The 19,436-nt window shown below is 33.3% G+C and overlaps 2 protein-coding genes across 4 annotated transcripts; one reads left to right on the forward strand and one right to left on the reverse strand.

Annotated features, from left to right (window-relative positions):
* Positions 1-210: 210 nt before the first annotated feature.
* LOC130505199 (uncharacterized) lies at positions 211-1,131 on the reverse strand. Of its 3 annotated transcripts, none has more exons than XM_056999811.1 (4): positions 1,016-1,131; positions 769-910; positions 599-635; positions 211-476 (listed from the first exon to the last, which is right to left on the reverse strand). In XM_056999811.1, the coding sequence occupies exons 2-4, from the start codon at positions 868-870 to the stop codon at positions 337-339; spliced, it is 279 nt and encodes a 92-aa protein (XP_056855791.1). In that variant the 5' UTR covers positions 871-910; positions 1,016-1,131; the 3' UTR covers positions 211-336. The 3 variants fall into 3 exon arrangements, with proteins under 3 accessions (XP_056855791.1, XP_056855785.1, XP_056855780.1); XM_056999805.1 differs by having other exon boundaries at positions 769-933; XM_056999800.1 differs by having other exon boundaries at positions 769-1,101.
* Positions 1,132-18,601: 17,470 nt separating this feature from the next.
* Positions 18,602-19,025, forward strand: LOC108835776 (S-protein homolog 5). Its single transcript, XM_018609001.2, has one exon. It carries the CDS (start codon positions 18,633-18,635, stop codon positions 19,023-19,025), a length of 393 nt encoding a protein of 130 aa, XP_018464503.2. The 5' UTR covers positions 18,602-18,632.
* Positions 19,026-19,436: the final 411 nt, after the last annotated feature.

The following is a 19,436-nucleotide window of genomic DNA, read 5'->3' on the forward strand; positions in this document are numbered from 1 at the left end:
TTTAAAACCCTTATTAACCTTTATAAATCATTTATAACATATTTATAAGTTCTTATAAACCTTGTAAAATGATTTATATGAACTCTTATAAATGATTTTTGAAACGTTTTATAAACTCTTATAAATTGTTTATCTACAAAAGTGGTTTATATATTTATATGATTGGTTTTATGAATCTTTATAAAGACACACGAATCTTCTTATACCGTGTATATATATCTTTTAGGTAAATGGTAAACTGAAATACAACATTTAGGATGTACTAGTTGACACAAGAAGTATCCTCACATTGTGAATGTTGAAGTACCAGGTACCTCAAGTAACCATGACGAAGTTCTATGAGAGCGCAGGTATACCGGTCTGTGAGAGTGCAGGTATCCTCCAGCCAAGTATACCGGTCTGTGAGAGTGCAATCTCTTCTAGAGGCGGAGCTCTTGAGTTTAGCTTGGGCGTCGAAGAGCTTAAGCTCGTTGCGTCTTTGGAATATTGTTATCAAAATAGAAACTGTTATAAAGCAAGAAACTGAATGGAGAAGAGAACCCATTACGGCAAAACCAACACATCTATACAGAGAGAGTGTAAAGAGCAGGAACCGTACTCTGATTTGTCTCCGGATGGACTTTTCTCCTTAGAATCTGACCAAAAAACAGAGAGGAGAAAGTCGATCATATGAAACAAACACACACACACACACACACACACACTCACGTATACACACACACGATAACAAGAAGCGTGAGTTACGTTTCCACGAGTAAAAGCCTTTACCTTCTTCGTCTTTACTCTCAACCATTTTCTCATGTAGATCTTCTGGTTCGTTATCTTCAGATTCCGGGTCAAATCGGTCGAGTTGTTGTTGGTCTCTACCATCCCCTTGCTCGGCAGGAATCTCCGCCGCCGAGAAACTCTTCTTCACAAGCATTGTAAGAGAGACTGTGATCGGCTATCACTGGAGTTTCAGAAAATCAAAACAAAAATTGAAGAAGAAAAAGATACGATCGGAGAAATCTCTAACCGATTACGATCCAGCTATTTTGATCCAGCTATTTTTGATCCGACGGAGCACTGTAGTCCACCGGCGAAGGAGAAGATCGATCGTGAGAGAAACCAATAATTTAAGAAGAAGATAAGGGAAGGTTATTGTTGTCTTTTGCTTATTAATGAAAAGTACATTTTTGAAAATGTCCCCATACTAGTGCTATAAGTGAATTGTGGTATGACAAAAAGTGTAAACATGAAATTTCCCCTAAAACTTTTATATCATTGTTTTATATGTTTTTAAAAATTCTAACCCCAAACTCTAAATCCTAAACCCTAACTCTAAACACTAAACCCTAAATCCTGGACTCTAAAACTTAAACCCTAAACTTTATACCCTAAATTCAATACCCTAAACCTTAAATACTAATACCTCAACTATACACCCTACATCCTCAACTTTAACCCCTAAATTATATACCCTAAACTATATACCCTAAATTCAATACCCTAAACCTTAAATACTAAAACCTCAACTATACACCCTACATCCTCAACTCTAAACCCTAAACCCTAAACCCTAAACTATATACCCTAAACCCTAAAACATCAAATCTAAACTCTAAATCCTAAATCTTCAAATCTAATGAGTCATATGTTTGTGATGTAAGAACTTATGAGTCTCCTTTATATATAATTTACCTTACCACGTTTGAGAGTTAATGAGAAATACTTCGTAATAAATGACATTTTCGAAATATTTTTCATAATAAATAATGAAACATATATTAAAATTATATTGTCATAAATTGGTCTGTAGTAAATATGATACCAAGTTGCACAAGTAATCCGCAATAAAAATAAAAGAAGTTAATAATAGAAAATTAACAAATTACAAACATAGTAAATTACATTTAAAATCGTTTAGTTAATACTATTAGGATTCAAATTATGCAACCAGTGTAATTTATTATAAAAAATTAACTAATTGAAGATCCCTATATATTGGTTTATAAGATACATGTTAATAAATTATGAAAAAGTTTAAAAAAAGGTATTAAAATTATATTGTCATAAATTGGTCTGCAGTAAATATGATATCAACTGATCTAAGTAATCTGTATTCAATACAAGGTAAGTTATTAAAACCGAATTAACTAAAGGTAAATTATTTAAACAAAGCAATAAATTTTCGTAATAAATGACATTTCGAAATATTTTTCATAATAAATAATGAAACAATTTAAAGAAAGATATTAAAATTATATTTTCATAAATTGGTCTGCAGTAAATATGATATCAATTTGCCCAAGTAATATGTACTCAATATAAGGTAAGTTATTAAAACCGAATTAACTAAAGATAAATTATTTAAACAAAGCAATAAATATGATACCAAGTTGCGCAAGTAATCTGCAATGAAAATAAGGTAAGTTATTAATTAAAAATTAACAAATTACAAACATGATAAATTAAATTTAAAATCAAAAAGTAAATACTCTTAGGATTCAAATTATGCAACCAGTGTAATTTATTATAAAAAAATTAACTAATTGAAAATATTAAAAAAATGGGCTATATGGGCTGATAATAGTGATCTTACAACATTAAGATACATATTATATATGGGCTTATAAGATACTTGTTAATAAATAATGAAACCGTTTAAAGAAAGATATTAAAATTATATTGTCATAAATTGGTATGCAGTAAATATGATATCAACTTGCCCAAGTAATCCGTATTCAGTATAAGGTAAGTTACTAAAACCGAATTAACTAAAGGTAAATTATTTAAACAAATCAATAAATATGATAGCAAGTTGCGCAAGTAATCTGCAATGAAAATAAGGTAAGTTATTAATTAAAAATTAACAAATTACAAACATGGTGAATTACATTTAAAATCGTAAAGTAAATACTTTTAGAATTCAAATTATGCAACCAGTGTAATTTATTATAAAAAATTAACTAATTAAAAATATTTTAAAAATGGACTATATGGGCTAATAATAGTGATCTTACAACATTAAGATACATATTATATATGGATTTATAAGATACTTGTTAATAAATAATGAAACAGTTTAAAAAAATATATTAAAATTATATTGTCATAAATTGGTCTGCAGTAATATGATATCAACTTGCCCAAGTAATATGTATTCAGTATAAGGTAAGTTACTAAAACCAAATTAACTAAAGGTAAATTATTTAAACAAAGCAATAAATATGATAGCAAGTTGTGCAAGTAATCCGCAATGAAAATAAGGTAAATTATTAATAAAAAAATTAAAAAATTACAAACATGGTAAATTACATTTAAAATCGTGAAATTAATACTATTGGGATTCAAATTATGCAATCAGTGTAATTTATTATAAAAAATTAACTAACTGAAGATCCCTATATATATATATTTGCTTATATGATACATGTTAATAAATAATGAAACCGTTTAAAGAAAGGTATTAAAATTATATTGTCTTAAATTTGTATGCAGTAAATATGATATCAACTTGCCCAAGTAATATGTATTCAATATATGGTAAGTTATTAAAACCAAATTAACTAAAGGTAAATTATTTAAACAAAGTAATAAATATGATACCAAACTGCGCAAGTAATCTGCAATGAAAATAAGGTAAGTTATTAATTAAAAATTAACAAATTACAAACATGGTGAATTACATTTAAAATCGTAAAGTAAATACTTTTAGAATTCAAATTATGCAACCAGTGTAATTTATTATAAAAAATTAACTAATTGAAAATATTTAAAAGATGGACTATATAGGTTAATAATAGTGATCTTACAACATTAAGATACGTATTATATAATGACTTATAAGATACATGTTAATAAATAATGAAACAGTTTAAAGAAATATATTAAAATTAAATTTTCATAAATTGGTCTGCAGTAAATATAATATCAACTTGCCCAAGTAATCCATATTCAATATAAGGTAAGTTATTAAAACTGAATTAATTAAAGGTAAATTATTTAAACAAAGCAATAAATATGATACCAAGTTGCGCAAGTAATCCTCAATGAAAATAAGGTAAGTTGTTAATAAAAAAATTAACAAATTACAAAATGGTAAATTACATTTTTTTTTGTCGTCAACTTTTAGAAACTCATACAGACTCTGTAAACCAGGTTGGTGGCTCTTCATCCATGTGCACAACAAAAGACGCTTGAGTTCTAGCCCCACGTGCTAGTCCGTCGGCCTTCCGATTGTGTGTGCGTGATACATAAATGATATCTGATCTGTGAAAATTGTTTTGCAAGGTTTTGATATCTTCTAAATAAGCTGCAAAAGCAGGCCATTCCTTTGGTTCCAACACCATCTTTACCAATTGAGAACAGTCGGTTGCAAATGTAACCCTAAATTGATGCAAATTCCTCATACACTCCATTGCCCAAATTAATGCTTCCACCTCAGAATGAAGAGGAGATAGAGAAGCACGGACATTCCTTGCCCCCATTAATCCAGCAAATCCTTGAAGAGTGCTATACCATCCTTGGCCAGAGTAAACTTCCTTGTCCTTCCAAGAACCATCAATGAAACACCATCTGCCTGGTATTACCGGTAAATCCAGAATTGGCAGGTCAATTACCGAGGTAGCTACCGATTGTGCATCTTCCCATATTTTTGCTTCTGTTACTGCTATTTTCAGTGTTTCACTAGAATCAATATCCAAGTTACTGAAGACCTTGTTGTTCCTTCCTTTCCAGATATACCATAAAATCCATGCAAAATTATGATCATCCATTTTTGGTAAAACTCTCCAAAATAGATGATCCATATTCGTGTAGAGAGACTCAGTTGGGAAAATTGTTGGATTAGATGGTATCTGGGCTAAAGCCCAAACCTAGCGTGCCGGAGGGCATTCAAAGAACACATGATTAATTGATTCCTCTAGAGCACCACATCTATCACAACATATATCCCCTGTAAGACCTCTAGCATGTAAATTTTTCCTCACTGCTATACACCCTGATACCAATTGCCATAAGAAATGTTTAAGTTTAGGTGGACAGCGAATTTTCCAACAGTGTGCCTTAAGAACATCTACCGTGGGTCCCAACACCTGTGGAGGTTTTGCGACATCAGGATACACTCTTTCCACTTGATAACCAGACTTGACCGAGTATTTTCCATTTTGATTGAAGTGCCATCCCTCTCTATCCAACCTCTGAAATTTACTCAAGGGTATGCTTTCTATAATTTTTACATCCTGGGGATCCACTACCGCCCTAATTGCCTGTGAGTTCCAAATCCGTAAATCTTGATCAATAAGTTGATCGACCGTAAGGTCAGGGTAACTAGTAACATGATTTTTGTTTGCTGGTCTCGGGCGAGTGGTTGGGAGCCAGGGATCATTCCATACAGATATGGATGATCCTGTTCCCACCCTTTTAATTAGTCCTTTGCTAACCAGAGATCTAGCTGAAGAAATACTCAGCCAGCCATAAGACGGGGAGTATGAACGAATCGGGTCCAGGGGTGAGGCATTCCTGAAGTACCGTCCTTTAAAAACCCGAGAGAATAACGCATTTGGCTTCTCTATGAGTCTCCATAACTGCTTAGCCAACATCGCTGTATTAAAATCAGCTATTTCCTTGAATCCCAGCCCACCGTCTTCCTTATCTAGGCAAACCTTATCCCATGATTTCCAGTGCATTCCTTTTATACTGCCACCTGGACTCCACCAAAACTTAGCTACCACACTTGTTAATTTCTTTGTGGTTGCTTTAAGTAAACGATAACATGACATAACATGATTGGGTAGAGCCGTTGCCACCGATTTAAAATCATGAAATTAATACTCTTAGAATTCAAATTATGCAACCAGTGTAATTTATTATAGAAAAATTAACTAATTGAAGATACCTATTATATATGGGCTTATAATATACATGTTAATAAATAATGAAACAATTTAAAGAAATATATTAAAATTATATTGTCATAATTTGGTTTGTATTAAATATGATATCAACTTGCCCAATTAAATCCGTATTCAATATAAGGTAAGTTATTAAAACCGAATTAACTAAAAGTAAATTATTTAAACAAAACAACAAATATTCGTAATAAATGACATTTTCGAAATATTTTTCATAATAAATAATGAAACAATTTAAAGAAAGATATTAAAATTATATTGTCATAAATTGGTCTGCATTAAGTATGATATCAACTTGTCCAAGTAATCAGTATTCAGTATAAGATAAGTTATTAAAATCGAATTAACTAAAGGTAAATTATTTAAACAAAGCAATAAATATGATACCAAGTTGCGCAAGTAATCCGCAATGAAAATAAAATAAATTATTAATAAAAAATTAACAAATTACAAACATGGTAAATTACAGTTTTTTGTAAGTTTTAAATTAAATACACTAACCAACTATATAGTTAATCCCACCCATCTATCTTAATATTCCATCCCTTATTAAGAATTAATGTAAATGGTCGATATTTATTAAAAATTTTGTGCAAGTTATGATTAATGAGATTAGCAATTAATGTAAATGGTCAACATTTATTAATATTGTTGCGCAAGTTATGATTAATGAGATTAGCAATTAATGTAACTTTCCGATTAGTAGCTCGACCAGAAAAATAAATCAAAAAGAAAATTACAAAAAAATCAACCAATAGAATCGCTAGAATTTTGCTGAGAAACTCTGTATGAGCGACATGTGGCAAATGTACTTCGCTTTTAATATATACTAGATCGTGGCCCGTGCGTCCGCCCGGGCGTTTTTTTAGTTTGTAATATATGATATTGTTATAAAATTATGATTTATAGATAGATTATATATATTTTAAATGTGTTGGTTGTTAATATTTTTGATAGATGCTGAACTAACTAAAATTACATCTTAATAAATTTGATTCTTTTTATTAAATTGATCATCTTTATATTGTATTTGCTTATAAATTTAATCATTTAATATGCTTGTGTATACTAATTCATTTATGTTTCTGGTATATATATTTTTTATCTTTTCAATTTAATATATCTCTCGAGTTACTTTATATTGGAAATAAATGAGGAATATACAACAATTAAAAAATAAATAGTTTTTAAAATTATGGTAATATTAATGTTGGAAATTGAAATATTTGATTTAAAACAAATCACGTTTGATTAGTTATTTCCATATAATCGATTTGTATTTAAACACATAAAAAATTGGAAATTCTATTTTGTAAGATTAGATTTCCAATTAGTTATCTTTGAATTGATTTTAGGAAGGAGAATTAAGAAAACGTATCTACTAATCACGTTTTTGGTAATCAACTCTCTCACAAAATCTAGGTAAATCTAAATAATTAATGTAGTAATTGTAATTTGAATTAATTATTTATTTTAAATCCAGTGGCACAAACTGTAATTATTTAGGAAAAATTAGGGTTAAGTACTAAATGTACTTCAGTTTTAATAGTTTAGATGAGGATTAGAAAAAATGTTGATTGTTTTATCTTTTAAATAATCATCACTATTATAAATAAAAACGGGAATTCGGCCAAAAAAATCCTGAACTTTTCAGAAATTACCAAAAGAAAAATGAACTTTATGGCTAACAAAAAAAAAACACAAACTTTTCATTGACTTTAGAATTAATTAACTGTTGTAAAACTTGTATTTCTTCTTATTATTGATGTGCCAATAGGCATCTATATATACATGTTACAAGGAAGAGATAAATGGAAAGATCCTATTTCCAATAGGAAATAGGAAATACATGGAAATAGTAATATCCTAATACAAATATGCTAATACATAAATATGGTAAAGTCTAAGTCTTCCTTTCTTCCTCATGCGTCTGGTCCGGTTCGGTATTGTCTGTCCGGTACGTCCGCCCGGTACTGTCCGGTACGGTTCGGTTATGTCCGTCCATCCAATGGTTTATAACACTCCCCCTTGGACGCCATAACCGTTTCAGAGTTCATAGTGTGCTTCATGTTGCCTCATTAAAACCTTACCAGGAAAACCCAGTGGGACAAAACCTTGGTGAAGGAAAAAGAGTACAACACACACTACTCCCCCTGATGAATGCATCACTGAAGATGTCCGTGTAAGGACTTGTAAATATTGATTCAGTGAGCTTGGAGTGTCTGTGTTTCTTTCTCTTAGAATTTCGCAGAAGAACACTTGGACGTACTGTGCCTTATGTCGTCCAACTTATAATATGGTCGACCATTATGGTCCTTGACCAAAAACGTATGTCTCCTAGACTACTAACCACTTTACTTGGTTGGATCTCATCCATAAGTGTTTATGGATCGTCCTATAGTATGACCTGGTCGTTTATGGACAGTGAGATATTTCTCTTAAGTACTATCGAAAATGTACTGAACTGGTCGATCCATATTGTGTCATAGACCTTGTCTATACACGTCCATAATTTTCTCATGAGTGTCTTAGATCATGACTTGATCAGTGATCATTACTACAATGAGTTTTACATACTCATTAGACTTTGGTTCTATAACCAAGTACACTCATCGGACCTTATTCTTGGCAATCAATCTTTCTTGCCATATGTACTATCCATACTGATAGTTGATACCTCAAAAGTCATACCACGTTTTGGGTTAACAAAATTAGTCATCTCTCATGGATGATTCGGCCGGAAAGAAGCCGGACATAGTCTTTGATTTGGTATGGTCTTTGGCGTGAACCATAATGGTTCTCTTCGCTTTTTGCTGTGACCATCTTATATCTTACTTAGGGCGTGCTGATCTCATACACATACCCACGACTATGGTCTCTGCTATGAGTTATTGCAGTCCTTATATACATAGTCTTAAGAATCAATCTTGTTTATACACACACACAACCTTTGATGGATGTCTAAGATGTTGTTGGTGTGTTGCTATCAAGCCTTTGCCGTAGACCATTGGGTCATAGACCACGACCAATCACATGGTGATTGGTACTTCTCTCATACGGCTATATCTGTATATGCAGTCCCATGTCCTTAGTTCGTATGGACCTTTGCTAGGCGTGCTTATGGACTGCTACATGATAGCTGATCTTTTGAGATCTAGAAATAAACTGTATCAACCTCTCTTTAGGCTGGTTCCAAACACAAGGGATTTTGTACTTCTTATAAGTATGTATGGACTGAATTGGATTGTTCTTAGACAGATCCTTTACTTATACAGCTGCTTAATGATTCAGTCCATGAACAGCTTAGGAACAATGCTGTTCATTGAGAATTTCTTTTCTCATCTTTGTGGTACCTTTATAATATTTGATCCAGTGATCCATATGCTTGCTTACTACGTTTTTATCTCTTACTTATGACCAGACCTTTGTCAATTTCAAATCTGAGTAGTAGCATCCACCACATAGGAGTATATCTCCTTATAAACTGTTTTTCGGTCTCTGTGAGTAACCTTGTGTAATCAGCTATGCTCAAATGCTGTAAATAGGCACATGCACGTCTTAGACCACGTGACCATGTCCTTATCTCACGGTTTACTTTCCTCACATGACTCATTCACTGGTTTTATCACTTGATGGCGTTTTATGGCCAATACGTCCATCTTTCTTTACTTTAAACCCCACGTCCATTTTATTCTTTGTGAGTACTCTCGTGGGTTTATGATCCTCGCATTATATCTTATACTCAAGTGCTACTTTCTTTTATGAGTTCTCTTATATGTAAATACATCAGTGGTGTTAACACTCTTATTTATGGTTCCATTGTGTTCCAGACATGTCCAAATCGATTTGAGATTTCATTATCTAGGACCTTTATTTCCTTGCAGTTTGGCATCCCAAACTACATGGTCTGGTACCTTAGATGGTTAGCTGGCCAGCCTTATCTCCATGTCCGGACTGGTTCCCTTTTGAACTCGGATTTATATCATTCTGTGCACCTTTTCATTTCTTTCTATCCGAGGTTCCTTTATCTTATGGAACACTTTGGTCTATCTTGTATAGACTCTGTAGCAACTTGATTGTGTCTCTTAGGACATCAAATTTCGTGGTGCATAAGCTGGTATGACATTTAGTCATTCTTTTCTTTCCTTTCGGGTCAATGTGTCTGGCATCTAGTTCTGCTAGCTTTTGCATTATTTGATCACATTCTTTGGACGTCTTAGATTATATTTCTAGTCCGAGGATCTTGCCAAGACAATGATGGTTAATACCAATATCTTACTCTTTATCCAGCTTATAGCTTTCTCACTTTTGATGTTGGACAGTCGGATTACTCATGCAATCCGTGAACCTGGCCATTTAATCTTATCACCCATATTTGGCTCAAGGTTTCATATAAATTCGTGGGAGAAAGTCATACTCCTATCCAACATATATTCCCAATTCTTATCTCAGTTTCTATCTTAGAAAGCACATATGAATGTGGTGGTTAAATCTCTTTAAGATTTCATATGTCTGGTCGTGACCCGTATTCAATCTGAGATGGGAATATCTATGCTCACTTATATGGCCTGATGCATATTGTCTTTACACATGTATATCAGTGTGTTCCCAAGCATTAGGTCGTGGCCTTTGTATTATAGGAAATCGGCCAAATGATTGTCCATGGTTCTGTTTTCGACCCGGTTGGTTTCATCGTCCGTGGTACGGTCGTATGAACTTTGTTGACCGCGTCCACGTCTTGTCCATCCATCCCGGTCTCGACCGGATGGTTTATCATGATGGACGTGGCTTGTCTTTGTATTAATTTACCATGGCCATAGACCATGTCCCACGGATCATGTTCATGTTATAGTATGGTCATGTACCACACGGGTGTGTATTCTCCCCCTCATGAACATGCTATAAACCATTATGCCATTTCATGATACTTGGGACAGTTAAGCCTCATGAGCTTTCCTTGTGTACATGTTTCACAACGTGAGATTCTATGGGATAACTCTTTTGTGCCTTTCAATTATTTGCATCAAGTTTGGATCGATCCGGATGGCTAGTCCGGTCATGCCATTAAGTGTAATTTCGTATGGTTAACCAACTGGTTACCATGGCTCTTTTGCCTCTCATCATACTGATCTTAGCATAGTATTAATCAGTAGAGTATATAGGTATAGTCTTGACCACTTTCTTATAAGGCCTTTGGCGATTTTTCTTTCAAAATCTGTAGGAACCTTTTGTTCTCTTTTGCCCATTGTTTCTATATGGAAACCATTTCTTGTTAGTACTCAATGGGCCACGAAATTGGGTGTATATAATGCCCTTCAGGCAATGCCTTGGCTGTGGTCTAACTATCCTTCTAGAACAAGATTTATTGGGAGAATTTTATTTTTATTTTTCGTGAATATTTTTATGCTTTGTAATTCTAAGATAAATAAAAATCATTCAATAAATAAAATTCCAATAAAGGTTTTCATAAAAACACTAAATCATATAACATAATAAGATTTAAAGTAAATCAAACAAACAAAGCAAAATTTCAGGATGTCAAATGGCCTTTTAGCCTGTGGTCAAGCCGGCCACTCCAACTGTCACTTTGGATGTGGCTTCCTCGGATTTATTATCTCTTTCATCACAATCTGCTTCATAACCACTCATCTCATTCTTTATTTGATTCATCCACTCTCTTTGTAATAAGTATGAGAACAGATCATTGTATGTGGTGAAAAATTTCTCTCTATGATGTAAAAATAGATCTCTTGGATCTGCTGTAGAGAATGCCTTTTCAAGTAATTCCTCATCTGTTAACTTTTCACCACATAATATCAGGTTATGAGCTATTTCGGACAGGGTATAATTATATTCTTCCACAGACCCATAGTCCCGGAATCTGAGGCTCATCCACTCATGCCTTATCTTTGGTAATAACACCTTAGTGTATCTGGACATTAATTCTGTCCAGAGGCATCGGGGGCTCTCTATATCTCGGTACTGATTTCTCAGTTCCTCAATGAGATGATGGCTCATTACTGTTAATGCCATTTCGTTCTTTTGGTTCCATGATCATCCTTGATGATACATTTCCCAAGACCCTCTGTCCATAGTATATATGAGATATTCATTGCCCATCCTAGATAATTTTCTCCAGAAATTTTTAGGGTATCATAATCCAAGGTTGACATCTGAATCATATCAATCAATTTTTAGAATTCATGCATTCAAATAATCAATCAAACATGAAAATACTTTTAGAAATTTTATCACTCAATATATCAATGGTTCACACCAACCAAAACAAAAATTTCTAACAAGTATTAATCAATCAACATGAAATATCCCTTTAAGCAATCATATATCAACCTCAGAAATTTTCAAGTGTTCTTATGTGATCTAGGTTCCTGCGGACCTAACTAGAAAAAATTTCAGACAAGTGATATATGAAATATAAACTATATGTTCAGGGTTATAATGCATCAGGTCTTACGACCCTTAGGTCACACGACCACAGTACATGATGCAAAGCCACACGGCTGGTTAGTATGAACAGTCTGGATTCATTTAATCTATCCTAGCAGGATGATTCTAAGTGTTCAGGTCGGATTTAATGTAAATCTATCAACCTAATGAATCAGACAGTCTAGCAACCTAGATGAACAATCATACTAACAACCTAAACATCATTATGTATGCAAGTGAACCACACGGTTCCGATTGAATGATTATTCCTTAATGCAATCGATTTTTATCAACCTAGCAATCAATGATTCTAAGTGATAAAATGAAACAATAAACCTCAAACAATTTGTTCAGATAATTCAATCAACAAAATTCGGATGAGATCCTAATATATTGTTTCTATGTGATTCCAAATTCAGTTTAAGCAATCAATGATCAATGGTGAGCATTCTAGCAATATTCCTATTTCAAATTCAGTATGGAATATGCAATTTAACATAAGCTGAAAACTTTTCAGAAAAAGAAATTTTTATAAAAAGAAACTTTCTATTTTTTCAGAAAAGGAAATTTTCCATTTTAGCAGAAAGGAAATTTCAACAAATCAATCAATCAAACAATCAATAAAATAATTCAGATTTCAGTTTATAGAATTTATAGTTTGTGAAATCGACCAAGATGGGTTTAAGGGGTGATCGATTTCTATTGGCTTCGATTGATCATTCAGATCATAAGGTTTTCGAGATCCAAGAACACTTAGTGTTTTGGTTTTAATTGATTTAATCAATCTCTTATTGAATAAGGAATATTTGTGCTTCTAACAACCTAATGACCGTTTGATCTAGCAACTTAACGGGAGAACTAAACCAAATCCTAATTCCTCAAATTTATTTAGGGATTCAATTGTCCTAGGTTTTTAGGTTCATCAAATTTTAATGTTCAATCCTTTAACAAACAACCAAATTCGTTTTGATATGGTTCCAAAGGGTGTTTCAGATTTTATTTACCTTTAGATTGGAGAGAATCTGAAACTGGACCACCTAGAGAGAGGAGAGAAAACCGCGAACGGCTTGAACGTCTATTGCGAGCAAGGAACGGGCTGATCGGATCGTCCGGAACCTCTACCGGCTGTTGGATGAACTGTCGGATCGTCTGGTGGCTTATCGGGTGCTGATCAATTCGTCGGATGGTCAGTATGGGTGCTGGTCGGATGAGAATGGAAAGACAGCTAGGGTTTCCTTTAGTAAAAAGGAAATTGTCAACGCGGATTGAAACGGAGGTGGAGAACGCGTCTGAACTCGGATTGAGACGAGGTTTGCGGCGCTGGATTATTCTCGTCGAGAGCTTCAATTGGATATATGGAACGTCGGCTAAATCCTTATGGTTTAAGAGATACGTCGATTTGAAGTTGCGTCCGAATTAGGGTTTTGAATCAAGTTGACGGCGCTTCTTGTAATAGCTCGTGAGAATGCGTCCGGTATCGGATTGCGATGAGGTCGACGGCGTTGGATACGCCTCGTCGAGATCTTGAATTTGATAGGTGGCTTGTCGTCTGGATCCGTCGGGTTGAGGAGATACGGTGTTTTGAAGTTTCGTCTGATTTCTAGGGTTTATGGTGGTTGCTGGGAAAAAGGGTTTCGAAATTCACTCAGGGTTTTCTCAGAGCTTTCGTGCTGATAACGTGTTGTGAAACTGTGTTTTATTATTGAATCAAAGTGTTCCTTATATAGGAAATACATTGCGACATGGGCCTAAATACAATAGGCCATAAACGGGCCAAGATTACAAGTAAATATCTAATGGGTTGGACATCCATAAACATAATATTCATAACACTCCCCCTTGGATGCCAGAACCATATAGAGCTTGTAGTGTGCTTAATGTTGCCTCATTAAAACCTTACTCGGAAAACCCAGTGGGACAAAACCGAAGTGAAGGAAAAAGAGTACAACACACACTACTCCCCCTGTTCTGGACCTCCGTTTTTCAAGTCTGGCGCATGGATACTTTGATGGTTTAGCTTCATGGGCGCCAAGTCTTGAACTGGTCCTTCTGTTGCCATGTCCCAAACGGATAGGTATACTTCATAGATGTGTAGTTGGTGTAGACATGGTGAAGAAGTCGGCTAACATTTCTCATGACTGAACTTGTAGTACTTTGTGCTTCTTCATCATTCTCCAAATGTGTATAACCTGTTTGAGACCTTGTATAAACCTGTAACATTTATTAAAACCAAACAATCCCTTTTCTTTTGGGTTTGGTTAGTATAAATCAATCTCAAACTTTTAGTTCCTTAGAAGGTAACTTAGGATATATTGATCATGTCCCATTGTCTCATGTTCGGACATGCCAAATTTATCTAAGTAAAGTGCCAATAACACTTATGGCAGGGGACGTGTATGGCTTTAGTATCAATGTCTTATGATCTGAACATATCCATAAAACTTATCCGACCTAGTATGGCTTGCCATATCAAGGCGCCAATCATATCAATACATTTCTTTTGGTCGGATGTGCATAAGTCTTAAAAGTACTTATGTAAAGTCTTTCCTGGACCAAGGACACATGCCTTGTCCATAGCCATACCACGATTTGAATATAGTGGTCACTGGAACCGGTTTAGTCGGAACATGATCGAGGGGATCGAGCCGAAACGGGGCCGGAACAAGACCGAGATGATTACATGGTCCATCTTTCTTAGATAAATTTCGACCATGAATGCCTTAGTATATCCATGATCTACTCGGATCATGCTATGTCCATTGTGTGTGTCCCGTTCATAGCTTTTGACCAAACTCTTCATGAACCTTCTTTATTATATGTCCATAACTTGTTCATGAATGGCTATCATGCTATAATTTGATGTTCATCAAAACTAAGCCACTTTTGGATCAATATGCCGTTCCCCTTACTATGGACGTTTCAGGTCGGAGAAGACCGAAGGGAACGGATCGGAACGGGCTGGACTAGAACCAAGATGATTAAGGTCGAACTAGGTTGGACGTGATCCTAGTTGATATGGGTCTTTGGTCGTGAATCTGATGGATTCATCCTCTTATTCTCTTTTGACCATATCACATTCTATTCTTGGTACTTTGGATCATAGATCTCAATACATATTCATGGCTATCATCTCCACTATAGATCATTGTATTCTTATCATAGCCTGTCCGAGAATCAATCGATCTAATCATCCTTTCTTTAAGTATGAACACAAGGAATTTCCTTCATAATATATGCATGGAGTGTTCAGGGACGTTCTTATAGAACTCCTTTCACTAAGTATTACTTAGTCTTATCCTTTACATGCATTATATGCCTTATATGCAGCTGCCTTTCGTTTCTGTCCATGAATAGCTTAGGAACAAAACTATTCTATGAGAATTTCTTTTCTCATCTTTCTGATACTCTTATCATTTCTTTATCCAGTGATCAATCATGTTGCTTACTACATTTCTCTTTTCTTATATCCAGACCTTTATCACTTTCGGATTTGTAGTAGCATCCACCACATAGGAGTATATCTCCTTATAATATGTTCCTTGGTCTTTGTGAGTATCCTTGTGTAATCAAGCCATTCCTTGAATGCTTTAAATAGGAATATGAACACCTTAGTCCATGTCTCACGATTTCTTTTCCTTTCCCACACATGACCCATTTTCACTGGTTTTATCTTATCAGATGGTGTTTCTATATATGGCCAATACACCCATCTCTTTTATAGATTCTTTGAATCTTTCTTAAACCCCCACAGTTTCTTTTAGTCTATGAATGCATTCTTGTATTCTCGTGGGTTTTGATCCTCGCTTATATCTTTTAATCTCAAGTGCTATTTTCTTATGCATCTTTATCTTTTCTCAACTTGTATATCTTCTTATTATTGATGTGCCAATAGGCATCTATATATACATGTTACAAGGAAGAGATAAATGGAAAGATCCTATTTCCAATAGGAAATAGGAAATACATGGAAATAGTAATATCCTAATACAAATATGCTAATACATAAATATGGTAAAGTCTAAGTCTTCCTTTCTTCCTCATGCGTCTGGTCCGGTTCGGTATTGTCTGTCCGGTACGTCCGCCCGGTACTGTCCGGTACGGTTCGGTTATGTCCGTCCATCCAATGGTTTATAACATTAACAATGTTTTTGTTGACTTTCCAATTTAGCACGCCATCAGCAAATTTAACAGAAAAAATAACATCGTTTTACATGATTTGAAAATAAAATCAAGTAGACCACTGGGTTCGAACCCAAGTTGTTTAGATCAAATGGCAAGATACTTTGCTAGTGGTACATTCAATGCATTTACCCATGTTCTAAAACGCGCCCGCACCGGACGATTAAGCGGCGGAAAAACGTTGGGCGGTGGGTCAGCGTGGAGATTATGTCCTACTCGGCCATTAAATCGGAGCCATCAAAATAATTTACATTTTTGAGGGTTTAAAGCTTGAATTCGGGTCTAGCATGTTAAATCCACAAGTTTAAAGTATAAACAGCACGAAAATCATAAACAAAATGAAAGGAATCTGTAAAATGAAGAATGGCGGCCATGAAATAATTTCTGTGTAACCCTAAAACTCGTGAGGAAGATGATGACAATATTACAATTATGCCACTAATGAAAAAAGGAAAAACAGAAACAAAAAAAATGCTACCTACCTGGGCTTCGAACCTAGCTATTAAAGGACATATATCAAAAACTATGACCACTAGACCACATCAATAAATAATATTTGTTACGTAATTAATTTATTTTTGTATGCAACATTCAAAATAAATGAAATAAATCCCAAAATTAATCCCCGATTAATCGTCGATTAATCTCCGATTTTTCATCAACTCGCTAGGCCTAGCCTGACCGCCCGACTCACGCCTAGCGCGTTTCCGAACATGGGTATTTACTAACACATTTACTTTTATTTGGTACTGATTTTGAATATAAAAAAATTATCTAAAAACTTAAAAAGATCTTTAAAATTTCTAAAAATTGAAAAAATAATTATAAAAAAAAAGAAAATTTTCATTTTTCGGATTAAAAAAAATTCGAAAAATAAAGAAAATTCGAAAAAATATTCCAAAAAAGTTATGAAATATTTCGAATCTGAAAACATATAATCAGAAAATATAAAAAAAAATTATTACTATTTTTTAATTTTTTATAGTTTCTGATTATATGTTTTCAGTTTTGAAATTTTATCCCTTTTTTGAAATTTTTTTTTCGAATTATTTTTTTTTTCAAATTTTCTTTTTAAATTTTCAAAAATGAAAAAAAAATTTGGCATTTTTTAATAAAAATAATATTTTATAAAAAAACTAAAAAATTTTATTTTTAATAGATTCTGATTATTTTCAGATTCGAATTTTTTATAACCTTTTTTATATTTTTCGTTTTTTTTTTGATTTTTTTATCTGAAAAATGAAAAATTTCTTTCTTTGGAATTTGTTTTTAAAAATGAAAATTTTGGAAGAATTTTGATCTTTTAAAGGAAAATAAAATTTTATTTTTACTTTTAGTTTCAAAATTAATTTTATAAAAAAATTCTTTATTTTCATATTTTTGGAATTTTAAAGACCTTTTAAATTTTTAGAGAATTTTTTTATATTCATAATCAGTACCAAATAAAACAAATGTGTTAATACATACATTGAATGTACCACTAGGCTAGTGGTAAAAGGCTAGTGGTAAAATACTTTGCCATTTGATCCAAACAACCTGGGTTCGAAACCAGTTCTCTTCAGGTTTTTATTTTCAAATCGTGTAAAACGAAACGACGTTGTTTTACTTAACGCCAACAGTTAATATTGAGTTAATGATGTCTTAATTCTCGTTTAATGGTGTGCTAATCTGGTTAGTCAATCGTAAATTTCTAAATAATTTAAATAAGTCAACAAAAGTTTAAGTTTTTATTGGCCATGCAAGTGTACATGATTTTTTTGGTAATTCCAGAAAAGTTTAGGACCGAATTCCCAAATAAAAACACATTTTTAATATTTGTTATTGTGTAGTCAACACTTTGTTTTGTGCATGTCTTTTTGGGCGACAAGTTTCACAAACATACGTTACAAGTCGGACCTAGCCTCGGTGATTCCGCATTGACTGATTCGCCTGTCCAATTGGTGTTAGTAATTAATTTATTACTCTTTGACTGATTCTAATTTATTACTCTTAAAAAAACGTTTGACTAATTACTACGAAAGCGCTATATATATGGACTGAATCTGTTGAGCCATCCCAAATTACTTCAAATTCAACTCCAGTATAGCAATCATATTGAGAAATCCTGCATCAATGAAAAATTCACTAAAATTTTGTGTTGCTTTTCTGATCATGGTTCTTTTGTTTGATCCGAGTCATGAGTTACCACCGTTTTGGCCCCGAACCGTCCTCACGATGACAAATAATCTTGGAGGTCCACTTCTTACGGTTCATTGCAAATCCAAAGATAACGATTTGGGGGTTCAAAAGTTGGCTGCCAACACAGATTACCACTTTTCATTTCAGCCAAATATATGGAAATCAACACTGTTCTTCTGCAGCTTCCAATGGAACAATCAGGTCAAGCATTTTGATATATTTGATGCTCAGAGAGATCAAGATGACGGTTATAAATTTACCTGGACTATCAAACCTGATGGCCCATGCAAGCTTGGTAAAAAAGTTAAATGTTTCCCATGGAAATGATTTGATAATATATGATTGTGTTGATAAATATATAAAGTTGTTTTTACCAAAAAAAATAAAAAAAAATATAAAGATGATCAAATGAAATATCTAATAGAAATCTTTTTATGATGATCATCTTCTCAAAGACTTCGGTAATCTAGTTTCGTTCGTTTCATGAATGTCATGTGTCACGAGAATGATTCTTACACTTCTTAAAAATATAGGTTACTTCATCGCAGAATCTAGTTTATCATTAAACTAACCATCAAATTAATTATTAATATATAAAAATATTTTCTTCTTCCTTAGATAAAAACTACAAAATTACATAATGTAATTAAAATATATATCAATTTTGAATAGTTAAGATTTGATATAAAAAATTGTATCTAGAGATGTCAAAATTTGTTCCATATCAAATTATATTCA

Source organism: Raphanus sativus, chromosome 2 (assembly GCF_000801105.2).
Source record: "Raphanus sativus cultivar WK10039 chromosome 2, ASM80110v3, whole genome shotgun sequence".
In the NCBI taxonomy this organism is placed as follows: domain Eukaryota; kingdom Viridiplantae; phylum Streptophyta; class Magnoliopsida; order Brassicales; family Brassicaceae; genus Raphanus; species Raphanus sativus.

Excerpts from the sequence above, each read along its gene's own strand:
- LOC108835776 (XM_018609001.2), top strand. The coding sequence starts at position 18,633 with ATGAAAAATTCACTAAAATTTTGTGTTGCTTTTCTGATCATGGTTCTT.
- LOC130505199 (XM_056999805.1), bottom strand. The coding sequence starts at position 922 with ATGCTTGTGAAGAAGAGTTTCTCGGCGGCGGAGATTCCTGCCGAGCAA. Across the intron at positions 636-768 it reads TGAGAGTAAAGACGAAGAAG|ATTCTAAGGAGAAAAGTCCA; the intron begins GTAAAGGCTTTT and ends TTTTTTGGTCAG. Across the intron at positions 477-598 it reads CCATCCGGAGACAAATCAGA|ACGCAACGAGCTTAAGCTCT; the intron begins GTACGGTTCCTG and ends AATATTCCAAAG.